The sequence below is a fragment of the Jaculus jaculus genome, chromosome 6 (assembly GCF_020740685.1).
Source record: "Jaculus jaculus isolate mJacJac1 chromosome 6, mJacJac1.mat.Y.cur, whole genome shotgun sequence".
NCBI classification, from domain to species: Eukaryota; Metazoa; Chordata; class Mammalia; order Rodentia; family Dipodidae; genus Jaculus; species Jaculus jaculus.
This window is the reverse complement of record NC_059107.1, coordinates 93,286,882-93,311,035: the sequence shown is the minus strand read 5'-3', so window position 1 is coordinate 93,311,035 and position 24,154 is coordinate 93,286,882. Positions and strand designations below refer to the sequence as shown.

At 44.5% G+C, this 24,154-nt stretch overlaps 1 protein-coding gene and 1 pseudogene across 3 annotated transcripts in view; both read right to left on the bottom strand.

Annotated features, from left to right (window-relative positions):
• Dip2b (disco interacting protein 2 homolog B) overlaps positions 1-24,154 on the bottom strand; it is a 246,715-nt gene that overhangs the window by 110,936 nt on the left and 111,625 nt on the right. For all 3 annotated transcript variants that reach the window (XM_045151675.1, XM_045151673.1, XM_045151674.1), the window contains exon 3: positions 3,776-3,910. In XM_045151675.1, the coding sequence (XP_045007610.1) occupies positions 3,776-3,910 (135 nt within the window). The remainder of the gene's footprint in view (positions 1-3,775; positions 3,911-24,154) is intronic.
• On the bottom strand, positions 1,503-3,032 carry LOC105943858 (annotated as a pseudogene).

The window sequence follows — 24,154 nt, the reverse complement described above, 5'->3', positions numbered from 1 at the left end:
TCACTATATCAAGTAAAAAATATATATATTTTAAAAAAATATGTCTCATTTAAAAAAACCCGATTATACAATGGATGGGGCAGCTCTGCAATCGTGTCCCATCCTCACCTTTTCTAGAGCGTGTCTGAAAAGATGTGATGGACACTATTTTCCTTCCTTCCTTTCTTCTTCTTCTTCTTTTTAAAATATTTTTATTTATTTATTTATTACAGACAGAGAGATAGAGAGAGAATGGGCATGCCAGGGTCCCCAGCTGCTGCAAGTGAACTCCAGACATATGCGTCACCTTATGCATCTAGCTTATGTGGGTCCTAGGGAATTGAACCTAGGTCGTCAGGCTTCGAAGGCAAGCGCCTTAACTGCTAGGCCATTTCTCTAGCCCTGGACACTATTTTTCAATTCAAGTAAAGGTTATGGTGGGCTTGGCTGGTATATGGGTAGACAAAAATGGGAGAATGAAATAAGATTCCATCTTAACTTGCATTTAATTCTGCTACTGAAAGCATGAGAAGTGCTAAGAATGACTCCTAGCACAGGGACAATAAAGGTCTGTTGTGCCTCAGGTCCTGAAGAGTCTGAATAGTTTCTCTGCCCTTCAGCGGGGCACATCCAATACTGGTGGCCCTGGTGGTGCAGACCTGGCATGAGCAGGAGCACACTGCCCTCTCCTTCCCAGTGGTACTTTTAGGGTTAGAGGAAGTAAAGTTGAAATGGTTATTAATTTGGAAGTTTATTGTGAGTTTCTTGTTCAGACTCCATCAGTAAGGGACTAGGTAGCAGCTCTGCAAGAGGTCCTGGTGCACCCATATTCTCTCTCTACTTGCAAATGTGTGTGCGTGCGTGCGTGCGTATTGTTATTTGTTTGTTTTAAGGTAGGGTTCCATTTTTTTTTTACTTTAAAAATTCACAACTCATCTTTAATTGACTAAAAATGATATTCTGCTCCCAGCAATGAACAAATCAGTGTGTTAAAAAGTAAATGAAGGTTAGAACATGGGGGTACAGGAATGGTTCGGCTTCCATCACAAACACAAATTGCTGGATGGAGTCAGATAAATGCTGCTACACACTTAAGGCTGCATGAAAATACGAGGCGTACAGTGTGATTTACACTACCAGGCCAGCAATGTGACACCAGACTAGACCAGGCCTGGGCACAGGAGATACAATCTCCCCAATAACACTTATACCCTTTTATTACAGAAAGATCTATACCTTTTCATTTAGCAGACAATTTAAAAAAAAAAAAAGTTTTACACAGAGATTAAAAAAAAAAATAGTCAACTAGGACAACTATGCTGCTGTTTAAAATGGCCATTTGCCAACAGCTGCAGAGTTCCTGGGCAGTGCTGGGTCTGGAGGTGCAGCTTCCCCACTGAAGCAGGCGGGGAGATGCGTGGCATAAAATCTTTTGTTACCCATATCCTTAAAATAGGACAAGACGGGTGACCACACCGGTTTACCACTGAGGTCACAAGTAGCAGCAAAAGTGTGCCGGAACTCTACTGCCCAAGACCTTTGTTCCACTCCTCTGGAAAACGTTTTCTCAATAAGGCTCTCGTGTCTTCCCTCACTGGACACAACGCTTCCAGCTGTTTACTACTCAGACATCTCTTCTGCCACTTTTGCTTCCTTCTTCTTTTTCTCTTAGTGGTGTCACTGTCCCCATCACCATCACTCTCACTCTGCACCACAGCTTTAGCCTTCTTGTCCTCCTCCTTATTCGTCTTTTCCTTCTTGATCAGCTGGGGAACTGCTGGATGTGTCTCACCACTCACGCTCACTCTTCCGCTCTGTGACTTTGGCTGCTTCAATGACAAGCCGAGGGCTTCACAGCTCCAGCAGCTGCATCTTCCTTGCCAGTGTCGCTGTCATCAACGTGGTGCTGCTTCCGCGTGGCTCAGGCATTGTCTGTGGGTTTGCCATGCTTGTCCAGAAGGCCCCCCTTGATCATCAGCTTCTTCTGACTTGCCTTTGGACCTAAACCCCACTTGCGAGGACAAGTGTTTCTCTCCATGATCACTCTTTTGATCTTGGCTCCTATGCCATGGTCACAAGTAGAAATCACTGCTGTGGTCATTGATGCAACAGCCATGCAGATAGCTTCCCCCTTGGCGGTAATGACAACAATCTCCTGGTTGACTTCAATGCCATCCTCATATGGAAGAACACCAGAAAGCATGATCTCGGCTCCATAGCTGATTGCACTTACTGCACTGTCTTTCATAACCAGCCATTTGTGAGATGTCAACAGCTTTTCCAAAGGGTAAACAACATGCCGCAAGTAGCTCTCATCCTTATGGTTGTCATATAGCCAATGAGCATCAAGTACTTCAGGCATTATCACCATGTGGTCCTTTTCACTCAGGACTCCATAACGAACCCTCCAAAGTTCCTGCATTTGACCACCTACTCCCATTAACAATCCAAGGTGCACACACAGTGTCCGAAGGTAGGCTCCAGCTTCACAGCTCACCCAAAAGATTCCTAATCATCTTTCAGGATCACATTCAATCACTCAAAGCTGCTTTTTCACTGCAGCAATAAGTGGGGGCGGTGGAACAGGGCACCCGTCAGAGTTTCTAGTGCCCTAGAAAGCTGAGTCCCCCCTTCAATAGCATTGTACAGCCGGATAATTCCCACATACTCTTTGCCTTAGACAGAAGCATAACCAGAGACAGACAAGAGGCAAAAGCAGGAAGCTCAACGCTAGAAAGACTTCAGCCCCAGTACCAGGAATGGTTCCCACTGACTCCATCTGTATATGACTGGTATCTGCACTCTGTCATGATTTCACTATGCATACAATTAAACATCCAGTCACTTGGGGATCCAGGCTACCACCTCATGAAACCTGTCCTGATACAGTCTCCAATCTCCCTCTTCAGAGGATGTGAACCACAAGGAAGAGGGGTGTAGTGTATTGTCCTTACACTTAACTTATCAAAATTCTTTAGCAACAAAGGCTAATGAGAAGTATCCAACTGAGCCACTTTGGATTCTGGTTTGATAAGAAAGTCGTCTGTGTGTTATATTTCTCATGGCTACATCTTCTAATGGCTTCGGTTCTTTTTCTTTTGATGCTTCTTTGGCAAAATATTGACCTATTTTGGCGGCACAGACGCTACCACATCTCATTATCACCGAATAGCCTGCACGGCTGGTGCCTCTTGAGGGCACTAGGTGGGCTCTCCTAGGCTCCAGGCAAGAATCTAAAGGAGCCTAGTCACCGCGGAGGCTTTGCTGGTGAGCAGCTCCCCGCGGACCCTGGGCCTACGTAAGGCTGGTCTCAAAGCCCGGCACAGCGCGGCCAACACCCAGGCAGCAACCGGCAGGTCTGTCACGAGGCTCCTTCACCACCCCTGGCTCCTCCCCACGTCAGAGAGGCGCGCAGCTCTCAGTTCCATCTTAACTGAAAATAACTCTGTAGTCCAAGGCTGGCCTAAATCCTCCCACCTCTGCCTACCGCTCCCTCCCAAGTGCTAAAATTAAAGGCGTGACCACCAAGCCCAGCTAACATTTGTCTGTTTTTTCCAGCTAGGATCTCGTTCTCTAGCTCAGGCTGACTTGGAACTCGTTCTGTAGTCCTAGGCTGGACATGAACTCAAGGCAGTCCTTCTGCCTTAGCTGGGATTAAAGGTGTGCACCACCACATCTGGCTAATGAATGAATATACAACCCCTGGCTCTTCAAAGGAAAGAACCAGAGCACACATTAGAAGCTCTCAGGATACTCAGTTCATACCACAGTCAGTTCAGCGTGCAATCCTTCTCACCTGATCGGTACCGCTCGTCTCTGGCCCCTGCAGACCGAGTCCGGTGGTGCTTGTACTTAGAGGGAGCAGAAGTCTGAGCTGCAGGGGCAGCTGGGGTCTGGTTTCTATGTTCTTTCTGTACTGTTGAATCAGTTTCTAAAAAAAGGAAATTTTGAAGATGTTTATCCAATAACAATAACAGGCACCATTTTCTGAGTACTCAGAGCATTCTCACTTATACATAGAGATAGTTATTTCTGTGTCATCTACAGAAATGAGTTAGAGAGCTCTAACATACATACATAAACTTGATGTCAAGACATCAGACTAAAATACAGGCTCAACAGGCTGAAGGTAAAGAAATAGCAAAAAAAAAAATTGTATAAGGGTCAGGCTCTAAAATGATCACAAATTCCTTAAATATAATTTAAATCAAGAAGGTTTTTTGTTTTCTTTTAAATATTTATTTATTTAGAGACAAAGAGACAGAGAGAAAGAGATTGAGAATGGATGTGCCACACAGCCTCAAGTCACTGCAAGCAAACTCCAGACGCATGTGCCAGCTAATGTACCTGGCATCTGGCTTTATGTGGGTACTGGGGAAATCGAACCTGGATCCTTAGGCTTTACAGTCAAGTGCCTTAACTGCTAAGCCACCTCTCCAGCCCTATTTCTATTTTATTTTATATACTGTTTTGAAGTGCTAGGGATTGAATCTAGTGCTTTCCCAGATGTGAGACGAGAACTCACACTTGAGATTATTACTGTTTGTTTTTCGAGGTGGGGGGGTCTCACTCTAGCTCAGTCTGACCTGGAATTCACTATGTAGTCTCAGGGGAAGCCTCAAATTCACGGTTATTCTTCTACCTCTACCTCCTGAGTGCTAGGATTAGAGGCAGCGTCACCATGCCTAGTAGATTATTTTAGAGAGAGGGACAGAAAAAGAGATAGACGGGGTGTGCCAGGGCCTCCAGCACCTGCAAACGAACTCTAGATGCATGCGCCACCTTGTACATCTGGATGACATGGGTCCTAAAGAATTGAACCTGGGTCTTTTGACTTTACAGGCAAGCGCCTTAAACTTAACTGCTAAACCACTGAGATTATTTTTTTCTAAAAATAATTGCATTTTAGGTTGCCAAGAAGAAATATTCTAGGAAGCACTCCATTAACATGGCTTTTTATGGATGTAAAAAATTTTTCCCTCTTGAGATGGAGTCTTACTCTGGCCCATGCTAACTTGGAATGTACTCTGTAGTCTCAGACTAGCCTCGAACTAACAGTGATCCTCCTACCTCTGCCTCCCACTGTCTCCCAAGTGCAGGACTTAAAGGCATGTGCCACATGTATGGTCTAGACACAATTTTTTTTTTCTTTTTCTTTTTTGGTTTTTCAAGGTAGGGTTTCACTCTAGTCCAGGCTGACTTGGAATTAACTATGTAGACTCAGGGTGGCCTAGAACTCACAGCGATCCTCCTACCTCTGCCTCCCAAATGCTGGGATTAAAGGTGTGTGCCACCACACCCAGCTTAGGCACAGATTTTTATTTATTTTTTTGTTTTCTTCTTCTTCTTTTTCTAAAAATAAATGTTATTATTAAGCCCTGTGTAGTGGTGCACACCTTTAATTCCAGTTCTCAGAAGGCCGAGGTAGAAGGACTGCCATGAGTTCAAGGCCACCCTGAGATCCTACCTCAAAAAAAAAAAAAGAAAAAGAAAATTCTTAAGCCTGGGCTAGAGCAAAACCTTACCTGGAAGGAAGGAAGGAAGGAAGGAAGGAAGGGAGGGAGGGAGGGAGGGAGGGAGGGAGGGAGGGAGGGAGGGAGGGAGGGAGGAAGGGAGGGAGGAAGGGAGGGAGGGAAGGAGAAAAGAAAAGAAAAGAAAAGAAAAGAAAAGAAAAGAAAAGAAAAGAAAAGAAAAGAAAAGAAAAGTAGAGTTAGAAGCAGGGCTGGGGAAATGGTTTAGCACTTAAGGTGTTTGACTGTGAAGCCTGAGGACCCAGTTCCATTCCCCAGGACCCACGTAAGCAAGATGTACAAAGGGGCGCATGAATCTGGAGTTCGTTTGCAGTGGCTGGAGGCCCTGGTGCGCCCATTCTCTCTCAAATAAATATTTAAAAAACATTAAAAGCACTTGGGAGTCAGAGGTAGGAGGGTCACTATGAGTTCAAGGCCAGCCTGGGGCAACAGAGTGAGAATCAGTTCAACCTGAGCTAGATAGACTGAGACTATCTCAAAACCAACAACCCCCCTTCATAAAAGAGAGAGAGAGAGAGAGAAAGTAGTAGGGACCAATAATTTAGTTAGAAGTGTCTAAAGCTTTGGTATTCAGAGTCAGCAGACAGATCACAGTGCGCGTGTGCACACATGCGCATGCACGCACGCACACACTGGCCATCATGCAGAAGATTCTATAAAAAGCATCATTCCAAATAATGCCTCAGCCACTCATTAGAGAAAATACTTGAAATGTACTCCAACTAACTAAACTAGAGAACAAAAAATAGAAAGGGGCTATTTTTATTTCTACAGTCAGATGATATACACAGGAAGGAAATCACATTAGCACACATGGGCTACTTTGAAACTGTGTACAGAGTTGAGGTGTTCCCCCACGCTGGTATTCTTTTCTTTGTCATGAAGCTACAGCTGAACTGTCCATCACAGATGATTTTAATGATTAAATAAGCAGATTTGCCACAACAGACCAAATCACTTTAAGAAATATGGTACAAGAGTAAATGTTAATTCTTACTTCAAAGAGAAAAAAAAAACACAAAGACTTGCATATTTTATTTTACTATTTCTCTCATGTTTCTCAATGAAAGATGATAATGTGGGCTAAAGAACAAAATATTACAGCTCGGTGTAATCCCAGCACTCAGGGGGCAGAGGGAGGAGGACCGCTGTGAGTTCAAGACCAGCCTGGGACTACATAGTGAATCCCAGGTCAGCCTGAGCTAGAGGAAGACCCTACCTGGAAAATCCAAAACCAAAACAAAACAAAATTACAAATAAATGATAGACAACTAACAAGGAAAGTGGGAGTTGATACATTTGGTGAAGAATTGGAGAAAAAGCACATTTCCACTGAAGGTTAGCTACAGGCTGTCCCAGACCAAATTATAAGGAAATATACCAGAGTCTTCTGAGAAGGGAGCATCAGATGACCCCCAACCAACAGCACTGCCCCACCAAGACTAAAATGGAAAGCTACAAACAGCATTGAGCAAGCAACATCAATGCATGCAGAAGTGTGACCTCGGTCCCCGTGGGAATATAGCCACCCAAGCCAGCTGGGCTCCTGTAGAGCCAAAAATCACAACAATTTCATTACAATTTGTCAGAAATAAAAGCAAAAGATCTGTTTGCAGTTTCAATACAATGTCCAGTGAGTGTTCCTCAATGCCCAAAGCACAGAGTGCCCAAAGCAACTGTGCTTTCAGGGGTAAGGACCTTGACTCAAAAGAGGCTATCAGAAAAAAGCAGACACTTGTTTGCAAAGCCTGACAGAATGGGTTCAATTCCTCAGTATTCACATAAGGGCCTATGACTCGGAACATCCTGGGGCAAGCTACCTCTGTTGTTTAGCTAAATGCATGCACTGTGCTCACCAAACTGCACTCTCTCAATATTTATGTTTACAACCATACACTACTGCTCTCACTTGTGGTTAGAGAGATTTCTCTTCTCAGATGGTAGTAACTACTAGGGAGACTCAAAGTTCACTAACGTGCTGAGGAGGAGGGACAGTGGAGTGTTTAGCACCAAATGAGACATCTCTATCACACCTTCCAAGGCTCAGGGACCATTGTGGTAGAGGTCCTGTTAAGAATGTAACGGCCAAAGGATGGGGAGGAGTGCTTTGAAACACTGTCTTCCAGATATAAGGTGGGAGTTGCATTCATGACTTCATGGTGGCTGTCACATGTTGTTATGGGTCATGGAGGGGGCAAAACCAAAATAACATCAAAACAGAGACTATTTGGAAAGAAGGGGTTCAGTGAACCTGGGATGTATGAGAGGGGACAAAAGAAAGTAATGGGGGGGCTATAAATCAAAATGTAATATATATGTATGAAAATTGTCAACAAAGGTTTTTAAAAATAAAGGTTATAGCCTAACAAAATAAGTTACAATTATGTTTGTTTTCAGGCTCCTAGTAAAGAATGGCACTATGAGCAGAATTTTACATGCTTTTTTTTTTTGCTTGTTTTTTTTTTTTTATTTTATTTATTTATTTGAGAGTGATAGACACAGAGAGAAAGACAGATAGAGGGAAAGAGAGAGAATGGGCACGCCAGGGCTTCCAGCCTCTGCAAACGAACTCCAGACGCGTGCGCCCCCTTGTGCATCTGGCTAACGTGGGACCTGGGGAACCGAGCCTCGAACCGGGGTCCTTAGGCTTCACAGGCAAGCGCTTAACCGCTAAGCCATCTCTCCAGCCCTTGCTTTGTTTTTGAGGTACGGTCTCACTCTAGCCCAGGCTGACCTAGAATTCACTATGTAGTGTCATGGTAGCCTTAAACTCACAGGAATTTTCCTACCTCTGCCTCCCAAGTGCTGGGACTAAAGGCGTGCACTACCATGCCCCCCCCCCCTTTTGAGGTAGTATCTCCCTCTAGCCCAGGCTGACCTGGAATTTACTCAGTAGTCTCAGGGTGGCCTTGAACTTCAGATAATTTTTAAAGTAAGGCTAGGCATAGTGACTCATGCCTTTAACTGCAGCACTCGGGAGGCACAGGTAGGAGGATCATTGTGAGTTCAAGGCCATCCTGAGACTACATAGTGAATTTCAGGTCAGCCTGAGCTAGAGTAAAACTCTACGTAAAAAAAAAAAAAAAAAAGGAAGCCAGACATGGTGGCCTACACCTGAAATCTTTCCTTTCAGCGGGGAGGAAGCTGAGCTAGGAGGAATGCAAAGAGTCTGAGGCCAGCCTAGGCTATACAGTAGGATCTGTCTCCAAACAACCTAAAACTTGAAATCATTAAGAGAAAAACAAAGTAAATTCCTAGGAACGGAGTTATTTTTTAATATTTATTTATTTATTTATTTGACGGGGGGGGGGATGGGGAGGGTAGAGGCAATCCTCCTACCTCTGCCTCCTGAGTTCTGAGATTAAAGGCATGTGCCACCATGCCTGGCTAACAGGAGAAATTAACAATAAAATGATAACCTTTTAAAGTTGTGGGGCTAGAGAGATGGCTTAGCAGATAAGGCTCTTGACTGCGAAGACTAAGAACCCAGGTTTGACTCCCCAGAACCCACATAAGCCAGATGCACAAGGTGGCACATGTGTCTGGAATTCATTTGCAGCTGCTGGAGGCCTTGACACACACACACGGTCTCTCTCTCTCTCTCAAATAAATAAAAATTACACACACACACAATTGTGAACAGTTGGTCAGGTGTAGTGGTGTACACCTTTAATCCCAGGAGAATTGTTATGAGTTTGAGGCCACCCTGAGACTACATAGTGAATTCCAGGTCAGTTTGCCCTAAAAGTAAGACCCTACTTTAAAAGATCAATCAATTAATCACACAAACAAACAAACACTCTAGTGGAGGGGTGTTGAAGCGGAACACACTTTTAATCCCGGCACTTGGGAGGCAGTTTTATTGCCCTGGTAAGAGAAAGCTAAAAGTAAAGACAAAATTAACTCCAGGTATGAACACAATGTGATACTACATTCCATTAAAAATTAAAAACACAGGTGGGAAAGATGGCCCAATGATTAAAGGTACTTGCTGACAATGGCTGACAGCCTGGGTTCGATTCCCCAGTACCTATGTAAATAGCCAGATGTACAAAGCGGTGCAAGTCCTTTGCAGTGCACTTGGCCTCGGTGTGCCCGTTCATGTATTCATTCTCTCCCTTCCTGCTTGCAAATAAATAAATTAAAATTTCAGTCTAAAACAATGCCAGGTGATAAAAATACCAAAAATTGTGTATACACCATGAATACCGTTGTTTATGGAAAAAGACTTTATATACTGTAAGAATTAGATGAGACGTGAGTATTGGAATGAGGTATTAATGAGAGAAATACTCTGTAATTCTTTAATCTTAGTTCATAGAAGGAAAATACTATAAAATCAAGGTAAGTTTGTAAGACATTACTTATATGTAACTGCTGGAATGGAAGCTGCCAGTCTCATAAATGAAGTCTTTTTTTAATCCTACTATGAACTTCATCGGGATTCAAAGAAAAGACCATTTGCTGATCATTACAGTCAGCCACGTAGAGTATCCACTAGGGGTCACCATTATGTTTAAATAGTGATGACAGAAATGTTAGTTAGAGTGTAACTTTTGTTTGTTTTTCGAGGTAGGGTCTCACTCTAGCCCAGGCTGACCTGGAATTCACTATGTAGTCTCAGGGTGGCCTCAAACTCACTGTGATCCTCCTACCTCTGCCTCCCGAGTGCTGGGATTAAAGATGTACACCAACACGCCAGGCAAAGGGTAATGAATTTTTCCACAATGAGCAATTTTTTCTCAACAAGCAATGTATGCATAACTTAATACTTTCCAGAAAAGTATGTTTGAATCTTATGTGCTTTACTGTGTGGCCAGTGATGCTAACCAAGATAAGAGCAGATATTTCCCAGTATGAACGACACCAACTTTCTCTTCAGGAAGATGAGGGAAAGCCAACTCCGCTTCAACTCTGACTGTCACCCATGGAAGCGGAACAGGAAGGAAGCCAGCTCGGAGAACCAGGGCACTTCCCAAAGGTGAAGCGAGCAGCAGGTCCTCCCAGCCCCGGTGCCGGAGGCCAGGGCAGGAATGTGTTAAGACAGCGATCCTGGATTCACTGAAGTTTACAGTGTGGTATGTGCTGAGAAGGAAAAGAGCTGAATTCCCAAAGCCCACATAATGGAAGATTTAACTTGCATGCGATTCAGGGACTCTGGTGCAAGGCCTGGCAGGGCAAGAGAGGGAAAAGCCACTTTATTTATTTATTTATTTTGTTTTCTCGAGGTAGGGTCTCACTCTAGCTCAGGCTGACCTGGAATTCACTATATAATCTCAGGGTGGCGTCGAACTCTCAGCAATCCTCCTACCTCTGCCTCCCCAGTGCTGGGATTAAAGGCGTGTGCCACCACGCCCAGCGGGAAAAGCCACTTTATTACAAAGTGCGGAGTGTAGCTGTGAGGGAGGAAATTCTAGATAAGAAGCAAGACTGTAGAGTTCACAAGGTGAATGGCTATTACAGAGTGAGGCTGGAGAAGAAAAGCAGGAGGTCAATTGTTCCAAGTCCAACGGGCAGCCTGTGAAGGGGTCTGAACAGGAAATGGCAGGATAACAATGGCAGTAACATTTCAGTGACTCTTTCATCCCCCCCCACACACCTTTTAAATGAAACAGGCTCTGCTCATGTATGTAAAACAGGCTAGCCTTGATCATTCTGTAGCCCAGGCTGGCCTCAAACTCAGGATCCCTCTGCTGTAACTCCAGAGTGCTAGGATTACAGATGGATACCATCTCACCATTTCGTTTCATCTTCACAGTAACTCTGTGGGACAGGTGCTGTCAGTGAGCAGGATGCACGGGACAGATTTGGTTTGCTATGGAGGGGTGGGTGGGTAGTCACCTTGAATCTTTCTTTATGCACTCTCCCCAAGGGATGAAGGTGTCCTGATTTGTAAAGAGTCCCTGAGAGGCTAGACCACCTGAGTCACTGGGAGGGGGGGAGGGGGGCTTCCTTACAGGGGAAGGGAGGATCAAGGGTGATGGACATAAAGTCTGGAGGTCAGGAGCCATGGCTCTGTGGAGAGGCAAGTGCCTGAACAGATCCTGGCCCCAGGCTTTTGTGGGCCACTTGATACCAGGAACGTGGCTATGCCAGAGGAACAATGCAGGGACTCTGCTGCAGTGAATGAAGCACAGCACACTGGGCCTTCAGAAGGTGCCAGAGGGACAGAAGGGGACCAGCAGCGGCTCAGCAGTACTGCTCACACATCAGGACTGGTTTTTATAGCACCTACTGTGCTCCTGCCCTTTGGATATGGAAAAAGGACCACAGTGCCTAAGTCCCTGGGGGTTCTTGGACAATTCAGGAGGAAAAAGAAGCCCCAAGAGGAAGGGGCTGGACTTCCTTCTGATAAGATGGAGGGGGTGGGGGGTGGGGGGTGGGGGGGTGCCAGATATAACTGCAAAGAGCTCAGGTTTACAGTGTCTAGTACTACCCACACCCAGCAAACAAAAGAGAACAGGGCTTGAATGCAAAACTTCCACATTCTTATTATTATGCTATAAGCCTTACTGGGAGAAACTTTTAAATCAAAATGAGATAAATAACATAAAAATAAATTCCACATTGCACACTCACTGTCCCACAGAGGCATACAGAGAGCTTACTTAAAAGCAGTCCAAAATGTCAGTCCTGATTTCAGTTAACTTCAGGCCAGTGTCTCTGGATTCCTACAGCACTTATTTTACTCTATCCTTTATTAGCCTCGTCTATAACTGCTTTCTCTCTCCTGCTACAGTATGCACAACCTGAGAATCAAGTTGCTCATCCTGCACCTTCTGTAGTAACTGGCCCTCATTCAATCTTTTACAATCCAGGTAACTAATCTTTTTTTAAAAAAATATATTTTATTTATTTAGTTGAAAAAGAGAGAGAGAGAGAGAGAGACAGAGTGAATGAGAATAATAGTGTGCCAGGGCCTCCAGCCACTGCAGACCAACTCCAGATGCATGTGCCCCCTTGAGCATTTGGCTTATGTGGGTCCTAGAAATCAAACCAAGGTCCTTTGGCTTTGCAGGCAAAACCTTAACTGCTAAGCCATCTCTCCAGCCCCTGGTAACTAATCTTTTGGTTAAAATAGATTTTGTCTGTCTACCCATATCCACCAATGGTAGTAGGTGGGCAGGCAAAACAAAAACAAAACTGGAGATGTGGCTTAGCAGTTAAGGTGTTTATCTGCAAGGCCTAAGGACCCAGGTTCAATTCCCAGAACCCACATAAGCCAGATGCACAAGGTGGCACATGTGTCTGGAGTTAGTTTGCAGTGGTTGGAGGCCCTAGCATGCCCATTCTCTCTCTCTCTCTCCCTCCCTCCCCACGTATCTGCCCCTCTCTCTCAAGTACGTAAATAACCACAATATTTTTAAAAAGTAGAGATATAGGGCTGGAGAGATGGCTTAGCGGTTAAATGCTTGCCTGTGAAGCCTAAGACCCCGGTTCAAGGCTCGATTCCCCAGGACCCACGTTAGCCAGATGCACAAGAGGGCACACACGACTGGAGTTCATTTGCAGTGGCTGGAGGCCCTGGCATGCCCATTCTCTCTCTCTCTTTCTCTCTGCCTCTTTCTCTCTGTCACTCTCAAATAAATAAAAATAAACAAAAAAAATAGAGATATAAATTGAAAGATGGACTAGAGAGATGGCTTGGTAGGTAAGGCGCTTGCCTACAAGACCTAAGGACCTGGGTTTGAGTCTCCAGTACCCACATAAAGTCAGATGTACAGGGTGGCACATGCATCTGAAGTTCATTTGAAAGAGAGGTGTGTTACTGGAGTCCTTGGAGCACCCATTCTCTCTCTATTCACACATCTCTCTCTCAATTAACTAAATAAGCAGGGTTAGAGAGATGGCTCAGTGGTTAAGGCACTTGCCTGCAAAGCCTAAGGACCCAGGTTCAATTCTGCAGTACCCATGTAAGCCAGATGCACAAAGTGACGCATACGTCCGGAGTTTGTTTGCAGTGGCTGGAGGCCCTGGTGTGCTCACACTCTCATGCTTGCAAAATAAATAAATTTTTAAACATTAAATGCTATGCTATTAAAAGTTATAACAATTAAAGATTATGATTAAAACTCCTGCTAATCTGGCTGGAGAGATGGCTTAACAGTTAAGCACTTCCCTGTGAAGTCTAAGGACTCCAGGTCCCCAGGACCCACGTTAGTCAGATGCACAAGAGGGCACACATCTGGAGTTCATTTGCAGTGGCTGGAGGCCCTGGTGCAACCATTCTCTCTCTCTATCTGCCTTTCTCTATCTGTCACTCTCAAATAAATAAATAAAATGTTTAAAATGAAATATGCAAACATTAAAAAACTCCTGCTTATCTGCATATATCTAAATTGTGTAATTTTTGTGAAAATATTTGACTATTTTCATATGTGTACAGGAAGCTGTAATAAAAATGGCATTGTGCCAGGCGTGGTGGCGCACGCCTTTAATCCCAGCACTCGGGAGGCAGAGGTAGGAGGATTGCCATGAGTTCAAGGCCACCCTGAGATGACAGAGTTAATTCCAGGTCAGCCTGGATCAGAGTGAGACCCTACCTCGAAAAACCAAAAAATAAAAATTTAAAAAAAAATTTTTAAAAAAATGGCATTGTGGGACCCATTTTCTCTCTTTGTTTCTCTCTCTCTTTTTTTTTAAACTCAGGGTTTCATTCGTGCCCAGACTGACCTGGAATTCACTATGTAGTCTCAGGGTAGCTTTGAACACACAGCGATCCTTCTACTTCTGCCTCCCAGGTGCTGGGATTAAAGGTGTGCGCCACCATACCTGGCTCTTTCTTTTAAATAAGCCATAAAAAAAAAAAAAAAAAACAAGGCCGGGCATGGTAGTGCACACCTTTAATTCCAGCACTTGGGAGGCAGAGGTAGGAGGACTGCTATGTGTTTAAGGCTACCCTGAGACTACATAGTGAATTCCAGGTCAGCCTCAGCTAGAGTGAGACCCTACCTCAAAAAACAAACAAACAACAAAAAAAACCAACAACAAAAAAAAAACAGCATTACAGTCTATTCTTATTTATTTATTTATTTGAAAGTGACAGAGAAAGAGGCAGAGAGAGAGGGGGGAGGTGGGAGGGAGGGAGGGGGGAGGGAAAGGGGAGGGGAAAGGGGGGAGGGGGAGGGAGGGAGAGAGAGAGAATGGGCGCGCCAGGGCCTCCAGCCACTGCAAACCAACTCCACACGCGTGCGCCCCCTCGTGCATCTGGCTAAGGTGGGTCCTGGGGAATTGAGCCTTGAACCGGGGTCCTTAGGCTTCACAGGCAAGCGCTTAACCGCTAAGCCATCTCTCCAGCCCTACAGTCTATTCTTAAAAGTCCTTATGGGAGAGAGAAAGAAAGAGGAAGAAATGTGAATATTAAACACACAGACACCAGGGATGGTGGCGCACACCTTTAATCCCAGCACTCAGAGGCAGAGGTAAGACTGCCTGCGGAGAGTTCAAGGCCATCCTGAGGCTACATAGTGAATTCCAGGTCAGCTTGGGCTAGAGTGAGACCCTACCTTCAACTGCCCCGCCCCAAGAAAAAACACCACACATTGGTTTTTCTTTCTTTCAACGAACTCAGTCAATACACACTTGCACAGCCGCAGGCAGGACAGAGATTGTAAGCAACGTGGTAAAGGCAGTGGGCAGTCCGCAACTGCAGGGCAGCTCACACCCACTGCGGCACTGCTGAGCAAAGGCCTGGCAGCAGTCACGATAAGGAGAGCAAGAACCTTTGGGACATGACAACGTGTCGGAACCTGCTAGAGGACATGTCACCTAACTATATCCATCAACAGATGTGTCTCATCCTGAAAGGGCAGCAGGTGAGGGCCTGGCAGGACATGCACCGTAGACATCCACAGGCCAAGGAGACGCCATCCTGAGTGAGAGGGAGACACAATGAAGTGAACTGAACAGCTAGTGAGAGAAAATGAAAGGGCAAAGGAAGAAAAGACAGAAATAATGTCAATGTACTAAGATAGAATGAACTGTCCCCACAAAGGCCACAAAAAAGAAAAAATTTAAAAGCTACAGTGATGTCTAAAAACAAAAGATTTGAGGGCTGGGTGGCAGCAACACAGAACTCTAGAACATTTTTTAAAATATTTTTAAATATTTTATTTTTATTTATGAGGGAGAAAGAGAGAAAGAGAAATGATAAAACCAGGGCTTCTAGCCACTGCAAATGAACTCCAAACATTTATACCACCTTGTGCATCTGACTTATGTGGGTTCTAGGGAATCAAACCTAAGTCCTTAGGCTTTACCACTAAGCCATCTCTCCAGTCCAATCCCAGCACTAGAACATTTTTAGAATTACTTTTATTGCTGCAACTGGTGATGTATGCCTTTAATTGCAGCACTTGGGAGGTAGAGGTAGGAGGATTGCTGAGAGTTCAAGGCCAGCCTGGGACTGCAGAGTTAGATCCACGTCAGCCTGGGCTAGAGTGAGACCCTACCTCAAAAAGTATAAATAAATAAATGTTTACTTGAGAGAGAAAGGCAGAGAAAGAGAATAGGCATGCCAGCACCTCCTGCCATTGCAAACAAACTCCAGGAGCACATGCTACATTGTGCATGTGGCTTTATATAGGTACTTGGAAACTGAACCCAGGCCATCAGGTTTTCAAAGTGTGGTGGTCTGATTTAGGTGTTTCCCATACACTCGTGAGTTCTGGATGCTTGCTCCCCAGCAGGTGGCAGTTTGGGAGGTGGAGCCATGCTGGAGGAAGGACAAGGTGACACATACTTCTGGAGTTTGTTTGCAGTGGCTGGAGGAGGTGTGTGGCTGGGGGTGGACTTCATTAGCCCCTAGCTTGCCAGTGTTGGCTGACTTGCTCTCCTGCTGCTATTGTCCACTTGATGCTGGCAAGGAGGTGATGTGCAGCCTCTTCTTGAGACTGAAAGCCAAATAAAACACTTCCTCCTGGGCTGGAGAGATGGCTTAGCAGTTAAGGTGTTTGCCTATGAAGCCTAAGGACCCAGTTCCAATTCTCTAGGTCCCATGAAGCCAGATGCACAAGGTGGCACATGCATCTGGAGTTCATTTGCAGTGGCTGGAGACCCTGGCACGCCCATTCACTCCCTCCTTCTCTCTGTCCCTAATAAATAAATAAAGATAAATCTTAAAAAAAAATTTCCATCAGCTGCCTTTTAAAAAATATTTATATATTTATTTTTTATTAACAACTTCCATGATTGTAAAAAATATCCCATGTTCCCCCCTTTCCTGTTTGAAACTCTATCATAACCCCTCCTCCTCTCAATCAGTCTCTCTTTTATTTTGATGTCATGATCTTTTCCTCCTCTTATGATGGTCTTGTGTAGGTAGTGTCAGGCACTGTGAGGTCATGGATATCCAGACCATTTTGCATTTGGAGGAGCACGCTGTAAGGAGTCCTACCCTTCCTTTGGCTCTTACATTCTTTCCACCACTTCTTCCACAATGGACCCTGAGCCTTGGGAGGTGTGACAGAGATGTTTGTTTATTTATTTTTTGGAAACAGAGAGAGGAAGAAAAAGAGAGAGAGAGCAAGAGAATGCGAACGCCAGGGCCTCTAGCCACTCCAAATGAACTCCAGATGCATGTGCCACCATGTTCATCTGGTTTATGTGGGTACTGGGAATTCAAACCTGAGTCCTTGGGCTTAGCAGGCAAGTGCCTTAATTACTAAGCCATTAAACCACCCCAGTTTTACCTTTTTTTTAATTTTAATTGTTTTTATTTATTTATTTCGTTGAGAGAGAAAGAGATATACAGAAATAGGCAGGTAGAGACAGTGAGAGAATGGTTGTGCCAGGGCCTCCAGGCATTGAAAATGAACTCCAGATGGGCGTGTCTCCTTGTGCATCTGTTTACGTGGGTTCTGGGGAGTCGAACATGGGTCCTTTGGCTTTGCAGGCAAGTGCCTTAATCGCTAAGGCATCCCTCCAGCCTCCAGATTATCTTTTATTTTTACTTCTTTTGAGGCAAGCCCAACAGACTGGCCTTTTTAAAAAATGAGAGCAAGAGATAGAGAAAAATAGAGAGAGAACTGGTACACCAGGGTCTCCAGCCACCGCAATGGAACTCCAGAGCAGTGTCCTACCTTGTGCACATGTGCAATCTTACACATGTGCCACCTTGTACGTTTGCTTATATGGAATCTAGGGGGTTGAACATGGGCCCTTAGGCTTCTCAGGCAAGTGTCTTAATCGTTAAGCCATCTCTCCAGCCCTTCTTTAAAAAAAAAAAAAAATTGAAAAACCCCACACATTATTTGTCCGTTTGTTTATCTGAGAAAGAAAGAGAGTGTCTGTGTAAGGACTTCCTGCCACTGCAAACAAACTCCAGGCACATGTACCACTTTGTGCATGTGGCTTAATGTGGGCACTGGGGAATCAAACCCAGGCTGCTAAGCTTTGCAGAGAAGTGCCTTTAACTGCTGAGCCATCTTTCTAGCCCCGTTTTTTTTTTTTTTTTTTCTTTTTAAAAATTATTTACTTGAAAGGAGGTGGGAGAGAAAGAATGAGTATATGGGTGTGCCAGGACCTTCTGCTCCTGCAAACAAACTTCAGATGCATATGCCACTTTGTGCATCTGACTCTATGTGGTCACTAGGGAACTGAACCAGACCAACAGTTTTTGCAAGCAAGTACCTTTAACCACAGAGCAATCTCTCCAGTCCTATGTACTTAAAAAAAATTCTTTATTTTTATTTATTTGAGAGCGACAAACAGACAGAGAGAACGAGGCAGAGAGAGAGAATGAGCATACCAGGGCCTCCAGCCACTGCAAACAAACTCCAGATGCATGCACCACCTTGTGCATTTGGCTTACATGGGTACTGGGGAATCAAACCTCAAACCAGGGTTCTTAGGCATCACAAGCAAACACTTAACCACTAAGCCATCTCTCCAGCCCTACCCTAGGCCTTCAAGTGCTGGGATTAAAGGTGTGTGCCACCATACCTGGCTTTACTTATTTTGTTGTTGGTGGTGGTGGTGTAGTCTCAGGCTGGCCTTGAACTCAAGGCAATCCCCCCATCCCTGTCTCCTGAGTGCTGGGATTAAAGGTGTGCATCACCCACCAGGCTGGGCAGGGAGAGAAAATGGGTGTGCCAGGACCCCTAGCTGATACAATGGAATGCCAAATACATGTGCCACCTTGTACATATGGCTTTATGTGGGTAATGGGGTAACCAAACTCACGTTGTGAGGCTTTATGGGCAAGTGCCTTAACCACTAAGCCACCTCCCCAGCTCTTTCTTGTTTAACTTTTGATTTTTTTTAACTTAAGAATTTTATTTATTTTTTCATTTACTTGAGAGAGTGTGTGAGAGAGAGATAAAGAGGGAGGGGGGGAGAGAAAAAATGGCTGTGCCAGGGCCTCCAGCTACTGCAAACGAACTCGAGATGCATGTGTCACCTTGTGCATGTGGCTTATGTGGGTACTGGGGAGTTGAACTGAGGTCCTTTAGCTTTGCAGGCAAGCGCCTTCACTGCTAAACCATCTCTCTAGCCTGGATTATTTTTTAACTTCTGCTTAAAAATTTTTTAAATATTTTATTTTTATTTATTTATTTGAGCGAGAGAGAGGGAGAGAGATACAGAAATAGGCAGGTAGAGAGAAAGAGAGAGAGACAATGGGTGCACCAGGGCCTCCAGCCACTGCAAACAAACTCCAGACACATGCGCCCCCTTGCGCATCTGGTAACATGGGTCCCAGGAAATTGAACCTGGGTCCTTTGGCTTTGTAGGCAAAGGCCTTAACCACTAAGCCATCCCTCCAGCCCTTAACTTCTGATTTTTGAGAAAGTCTTATTAACTTGCTCATGCTGTGAGGGAGGATGGTTTTGAAGTAGGGTCTCACTCTAGCCCAGGCTGACCTGGAATTCACTATGTAGCCTCAGACTGGCCTTGAACCGACAGAGATGTTGCTACTTTGCCTCCCAAGTACTGGGATTAAAAGCATGTGACACTATACCTGGCTAACATCTTATTTTTTAAAATTATTGTGTTTATTTTTATTTATTTATTTGAGATAGAGAGGAAGAGGCAGAGAGAGAGAGAGAGAGAGAGAGAGAGAGAGAGAGAAAATATGAATGAGCATGTCAGGGCCTTCAGCTACTGCAAATGAAGTCCAGATGCATGCACCACCTTGTGCACGTGGCTTACGTGGGTCCTGGGGAATCGATCCTTGAACCGGGGTCTTTAGGCTTCACAGACAAGTGCTTAACTGATAAACCATCTCTCCAGTCCCTATTTTTTAATTTCTTAAACATATATTTATTTATTTCATTGGAGAGACAAAGTGGGTGGGGGGAAGGAAGGGAGGGAGGAAAAGGCAGATAGAATGAAGACGCCAGTGCTTCCAGCCACTGTAATCAAATTCCAAATGCATGTAGTACCTTGTGCAATGGAACTCCAGAGGAGTGTTCTACCTTGTGCACCTTGGCTTATGTGGATATTGGGGAATCAAACTTGGGTCCTTAGGTTTTGCAGGCAAGCAATTTAACACTAAGCCATCCTCCAGCCCCTAACTTCTTATTGTTTGAAGCATGCTCTCACTCTAGCCCATGCTGACTTGTAGTTCACTCTGTAGCCCCAAACTGGCCTTCAACACCCAGTGATCCTCCTACCTGTGCTCCCCAAGTGCTGGGATTAAAGGTGTGTACTACCAAATTTAGCCTAACATTTAAAAAAATATGTTACATATTTATTTACTTATTTGACATAGAAAGAGAAGGAGAGAGAGAGGATGAGAATGAGTATGTCAGGATCTCCAGTCACTGCAAATGAACTCCAGACCCATGCACTACCTTGTTTATCTGGCTTTATGTGGGTACTGGGGAATCAAACCTGGTCCTTTGCTTAATCACTAAGCCATCTCTGCAGCCCTGGGCCAACATTTTTTTAAGGCACAGTTTCACTCTAGTTCAAGCTGACCTCATAGCAATCCTACCTTAACCTCCAAAGTGCTAGGATTATAAGTATCTGTCACTATAGCTGGCTTTGTCATTGAACTTTTGATTCTCCTACCACAGTCTCCCAGGTAGCAGTGATTTCAGGTCAGTACCACCTGGCTGAAACTGATCTCTTACTGAAGGAGATGAATAAACAACATCTTCAATTGAACAACAACAAAAAAAGTAAAAAATATAATTTAGACTATAATGATAACTATCATGAACAATCAAAAGACTTGGAAAAAGTGGTCTCTAGAGGAGGCAGAAGTTGTTATAAACCTGTAATGCTACTTAAAACAGATGCTGTTGCAGTCAGGTTCTCATTGCTGGCAGAAATCACCCAACCAAGAGCAGTTTATGGGGGAAAAATGGGTTTATTTTGGCTTACAGGCTCAAGGGGTAGTTCCATGATGGCAAGGGAGTGTGATGACACAAGCAGCTGGTGGACATCACCTCCTGGCCAACATCAGGTGGACAACAGCAGCAGGAGAGTGTGCCAAACACTGGCAAGGGGACACTGAATATAACACCCATTAAGCCTCCACCCAACAATACACTTCCTTCATGAGGCGTTATTTCTCAAATCTCCATCAGCTGGGAACCTAGCATACAGAACACCTAAATTTATGGGGGACACCTTAATCAAACCACCACATTCCAACCCTGGCCCCCATAAGCTGATAATCATCCATGATGTAAAATACAATGCATTCAGTCCAACTTTAAAAGTCCCTATACTTTTTATCAATCCTAATGATATTCAATCATTCCTATAGTCCAAGATCTTTTAACAGAGCCATAATGCCAAAATAAATCCCCCCAAAACCATAGTAGCACAGAATTAACTAACACACTGCAAAAGATGGCATTGGGCATAGCAAAGAAATATTCAACCAATACAAGATTTAAACAGGGCAAACATCAAACTCTGTAAGTCCAACAACTCTAGCCAGTGACAAATCTCCAAGTTCAGTAATTCTAACCAGCAACAAGTCTCTGGAGTTCCAATTCTGCTCCTCCAGCTAGACGACTCACAGTTCTGGAATACTTCATCGGGGCCGGCAGCTCTCCTTAGCAGCCACCTCGTGGTCCTAGCCTCTCCACTGGATCTCCACTGCCACCCAAGGTCTATTCTCACAGCTCCATCAGGTCTCCATGCAGGCATCCAGCAACCCTGCTTCATACTGCCCAGGGACGTTTCCAAAACACAAGACCATGTTGAAAATTCAATGACCCTCTCTTTCCTGCATTTCTATACTCCATAATACCAGGTAGGGTACCAATTTAGTAATCCAGGGAGGAATAAAGCAGACTTTGAAGAACAGGACACTCCTCAGCATCAGGCCCCTTCAAAAGACTGCATTCTTTCCGTTGTCCCAATGCAGGTCAGCTGGCCCAATCTCAATGATTGTAATCTCTCATCCAATTGTAGCTGAACAGGCAGAAGTTTTAGCCCAAAGATTTCTTTCTGTGCCATATCCCTCTGCTCACATCAGTCTGTTTCTACGCACTGCAACCCTGCACAAGTTCTCAGGACACAGGTGTAACAGCAAGCCTCACACACAAACTGCTTCTATATAGTCAGATTCCTATTGCTGGCATAAATCACCCAACCAAGAGCATCTTGTGGGGAAAAAGGGGATTTCTTTTGCCTTACAGGCTCAAGGTGAAGTTCCATGATGGTGTGGGGGGGGGGGGAGATGGCACGAGCCAAGGATGGACATCACCTCATGGCCAACATCAGGTGGACAACAACAGCAGGACACTGTGCCAAACACGGGCAAGGGAAGCTGGCTATGATACCCATAAACCCGCCCTCAACAATGCACTGTCTCAAGGAGGCATTAATTCCCAAGTCTCCATCAGCTGGGAACTTTGCATTCAGAACACCTAAGTTTATGGGGGCACCCAAATCAAACCACTACAGATGTGTCAGAGCTGAAGAGATGGCTTAGTGGTTAAGGTGTTTGCCTGCGAAGCCAAATGACCCAGGTTTTGATTCCCCAGGACCCACAAGATGCACAAGGTGGTACATGCAACTGGAGTCCATTTACAGTGGATGAATGCCCTGACGTGCCTATTCTTTTTCTACCTGTCTCTTTCTCTTACTCTAAGAATAAAATAAAATGAATAAAATAAAGATTATAAAACTGATACATGAATTTCATTTCAAAGCAGAAACAGCTGGGGACATAGCTCAGTGGTAAAGCACTTACCTAGCATGCCAAAGGCCTTTGGTTGGATCTTCGTCATCTTCGTAACTAAACAAATGGAAGAAAGAGAAGAAGGAAAACCAGAGAGGAGGGAAAGAAGGGATAATATGATAGCCCAAGCCTATAAGCCCAGCACTCAGGAGACTGACACAGGAGGACGGTGAAGCTGAGGCCATCCCGGGTTATGCAGGATTTGTATCAATAAATAGATGAATCAATTCGAGAACAGAAAAATGCTAGCATCTCAGCTGAAAATTAACAGGCTTTGCACTGTCTTGAAGTTGCAGCAGATCTCAATGAGAAGACCTACTAAGGGTGGAAACAAGTTGCCAGGAACAACCTCAGAGACAAGATCACTTGTCAGTATATAGAGTGAGAGACTGCTTCTTTTGTTACCTAACATTTTCCTCTTCTTACATATTTACTAATAATACCCTGGATATCCTCAATGTTCTTTCTGTCCAGCTCTGCAAGCATGTGTACAATATGGATAGAAAACACTAATGCTAGAAGCTAAGGACATGAGAAATGGAAATACTTTACAAGAATGCTCCTGAGAGACCTTCAGAATCCTGTAGATAAAGAGGACACATGAGCACATAGTCATCAGGGGAGCCAGAGGAAGCTTTTGGAAATGCAGATCAGGTAAGGGACAAGAGATTGTCTAGGATTTCTGTCACTGAGCAAGACACAGCAAGTCAGGTGGGCTCTGGGCAGCAGCAGCAGGGTTCATTGCGAAAGAGGTGGTGGAAAGAATGTAAGAGCCGAAGGAAGGGTAGGACTCCTTACAACGTGCACCCCCCAGACACAAAATGGCCTGGATACCCATGACCTCACAGTGCCTGACTCTATCTACACAAGACCCTCATAACAGGAGGAAGAGATGATAACATCAAAATAAAAGAGAGACTGACAGAGAGGGCAAAAGAGAATGATGGAGAGTGTAGAGAAAGGCAGGGAGCGAATTATCGTGATTTATTGCCTGTAATTATAGATGTTGTCAATAAAAAAAGTGTGTCAGCTGGGCATGGTGGCACACGTCTTTAATCCCAGCACGTGGGAGGCAGAGGTAGGAGGATCACCGTGAGTTCGAGGCCACCCTGAGACTACCTAGTGAATTCCAAGTCAGCCTGGGCTAGAGAGAGACCCTACCTCGAAAAATCCAAAGTGTCCTAAAAATATGATGATAATTTCATTAAAAGAAAAACACATTCTTTGCTAGGAACAACAAAAGTAAGAAAGAAGAAAAAAAAAGGAAAGGGTGTGACAAGGCCACCTGCCACTGCAAACAAACACCAGACTAGCTCTACATGGGTACTAGGGAACTGAACCAAGGCTGTCAGACCTTGCAAGCAAGTGCCTTCCACTGCTGAACCATCTCTCTAGACCCCAAGATATTATTCTTTTTAAATCCATTGCAAATAAATTCCAAATGCATGTACTCTCCACTTTGTGCATCTGGCTTCATGTGAGTACTGGGGAATCAAACCAT